Source organism: Emiliania huxleyi (assembly GCF_000372725.1).
Source record: "Emiliania huxleyi CCMP1516 unplaced genomic scaffold EMIHUscaffold_682, whole genome shotgun sequence".
Lineage (NCBI taxonomy): Eukaryota > Haptophyta > Isochrysidales > Noelaerhabdaceae > Emiliania > Emiliania huxleyi.
Genome location: NW_005196887.1, coordinates 20,365 through 22,785, shown reverse-complemented (window position 1 = coordinate 22,785; position 2,421 = coordinate 20,365). Strand labels below are relative to the sequence as shown.

The 2,421-nt window shown below is 67.6% G+C and overlaps 1 protein-coding gene across 1 annotated transcript; it reads left to right on the top strand.

The window, feature by feature from the left end:
• Positions 1-1,354: 1,354 nt before the first annotated feature.
• Positions 1,355-1,708, top strand: EMIHUDRAFT_248581 (hypothetical protein; the record flags this gene model as incomplete). The annotated part of the gene is made up of 1 exon (XM_005762304.1): positions 1,355-1,708. One exon carries the CDS (start codon positions 1,355-1,357, stop codon positions 1,706-1,708), a length of 354 nt encoding a protein of 117 aa, XP_005762361.1.
• Between the last annotated feature and the right edge of the window lie 713 nt (positions 1,709-2,421).

Below are 2,421 nucleotides of genomic sequence, written 5' to 3'. Positions count from 1 at the left end.
GGCGGCGGCGAGCTCCCGCGGACCCGGTTGCAATACTCGCCTCACAGTCTAAGATGGCGGCTCGCGCCCCCATCCGCGCACCACAGCGTGCCACTCTAGTCCCGCCTGCCGCCCAGATACAGAGGGTGGGGCGCAATCTTCGACTTGGGCTATTATCTGCCACCGGGAGGGCGGCCGCGGCGCCGGCGGTGTAGGGGCGGCGGCGAGCTCCCGGTTGCAAATACTCGCCTCACAGTCCAAGAACCAAGATATGGCGGCTCGCGCCCCCGTCCGCGCACCAGCGTGCCACTCTAGTCCCGCCTGCCGCCCAGATACAGAGGGTGGGGCGCACTCTTCGACTTGGGCTATTATCTGCCACCGGGAGGGGGCGGCCGCGGCGGTGTAGGGGCGGCGGCGAGCTCCCGGTTGCAAATACTCACCTCACAGTCCAATATGGCGGCTCGCGCCCCCATCCGCGCACCAGCGTGCCACTCTAGTCCCGCCTGCCGCCCAGATACAGAGGGTGGGGCGCACTCTTCGACTTGGGCTATTATCTGCCACCGGGAGGGCAGCCGCGGCGGTGTAGGGGCGGCGGCGAGCTCCCGGTTGCAAATACTCGCCTCACAGTCTAAGATGGCGGCTCGCGCCCCCATCCGCGCACCAGCGTGCCACTCTAGTCCCGCCTGCCGCCCAGATACAGAGGGTGGGGCGCACTCTTCGACTTGGGCTATTATCTGCCACCGGGAGGGCGGCCGCGGCGGTGGGGCGGCGGCGAGCTCCCGGTTGCAAATACTCACCTCACAGTCCAAGATGGCGGCTCGCGCCCCCGTCCGCGCTCTGGTGTGTTGCTTGGGTCGCCTCTGCTGCTGTGTCTCTGTCTTAGCCAGATATCGAGAGCGCGCGACGACAACCAACCCTAACCCTAACCCTAACCCTAACCCTAACCCTAGCCCGAAGAACCCAAAGCATTCACCGAGAGCTCGTGCCGACGGACCGCTGATTCCTCCATTTGGTTTCGGCCCAAACCGGACCATTCTCTTAGGAGCTGCACAACGGCTTGAACGCTCTCTGACACCTGTCGCGGGGGAAGGTGACTGCACCGAAACCCGCGAAGAATCGAGAAGGGAACTTGAGATTGGCCTGCGCCGCATTTAGATATAGTGTCCAGTGGTCGAATTGTGTCGGCGGGCCGAGTGTCGTTTCGCCTCTGTCGTTGGTCCTGGGATCCGGGTCAGCGTGGTTGTGGGAGAGCCCTGCAATCGGCCTGCGCGCGGCGCGCGGGCCCATGTCTATGAACAAAACCACCCATACAGCGAGTTCGCACGGAGCGAGTCCGCGGGTGGAAATGCACCCTCCAGTGGAGAGAGCAGCGCCCATGTCAGGGGACGCGCCTCCTCCTGTTGGCCTCTTGCGAGAGGGGTCCTGGGGAAGCGCATCGTCGGGGGACGACGGTGTGATGAGCAACGCAACTTCCGGGTCTAACGACCCGAGCCGGCCCGAGCCGCACCCCCAGGGGGCGCACGGGCATGACCAACCCCAAGGGTTAGATGCAGCGGCATGGGCTGCGGCATCGCCCGTGGGTTCCCAATCGGCGGGAGCCCTGAGGAGCGCGTCGACGGGAAACGTCGAGGCGGACTATACATCCTACCAGCCCAACGGCTCGGGCGGACTCAAGGACGACCGGCTCGACAACGCGGGCGCCGGAGGAGCCGGCGCAGGGGGAGCCTGAACGGCGGCGGCTCTGACTGAGGTTGACGGGACTGCTGACGCATCTGCGAAAGCCTTCCCCAGCCCTCAGCCAGAGCCGCCCCCGACTGGCCGGCGGGTGGCGTTTGCGCCAACCGCCGGCCGACCGCGCGACAACACCGGCGCGGCTGCCCCACCCGACCTGCCAGAGCACCAACCAGAACCTTACGGAGTACATGACAGCGAGCAGTCCGACCCACGGCCGGAACTGCACACCACACCGCCCCCCCCCCCGCTCAATGACGGGGCCGCCCGAAGCATGGGCGGCACCCCTGAAGTCGCGGTGCGGAGGAGGGCGCGGCGAGGGAGCAGCAGGCCAACGGTGGCGAACGCCCCGGCCACCACGCCAACGACCGGACCCCGCTCGAGCGGCGGGAGCTGGCGACGCACCCTCGCCTGCCAACCACACAGGAGAGCGAGCTCCAGTCGACCTCCCCGGCCTCCAGCCGCGACGCCGACGAAAGCTCGCACCACCCGACCGGCGCATCGCCACTGCCGGACCTCCGAGGGGGAGACATCCGTGCGAAGGAGGACCAGCTCGTGCAAGTAGCGCTGATCCTGGAGCGGAGGGCGGCGAGGGCTGCGTTCCCGCGCGAGCTCGCAGGGCAGCTGGAGACGCTCAGGGGCGGAAAGTATGCTGCCGCCGCGAAGAGGAGGCTGGTTCCGGCCCCGATCGGGAAGACCCTCTTTGGGGGG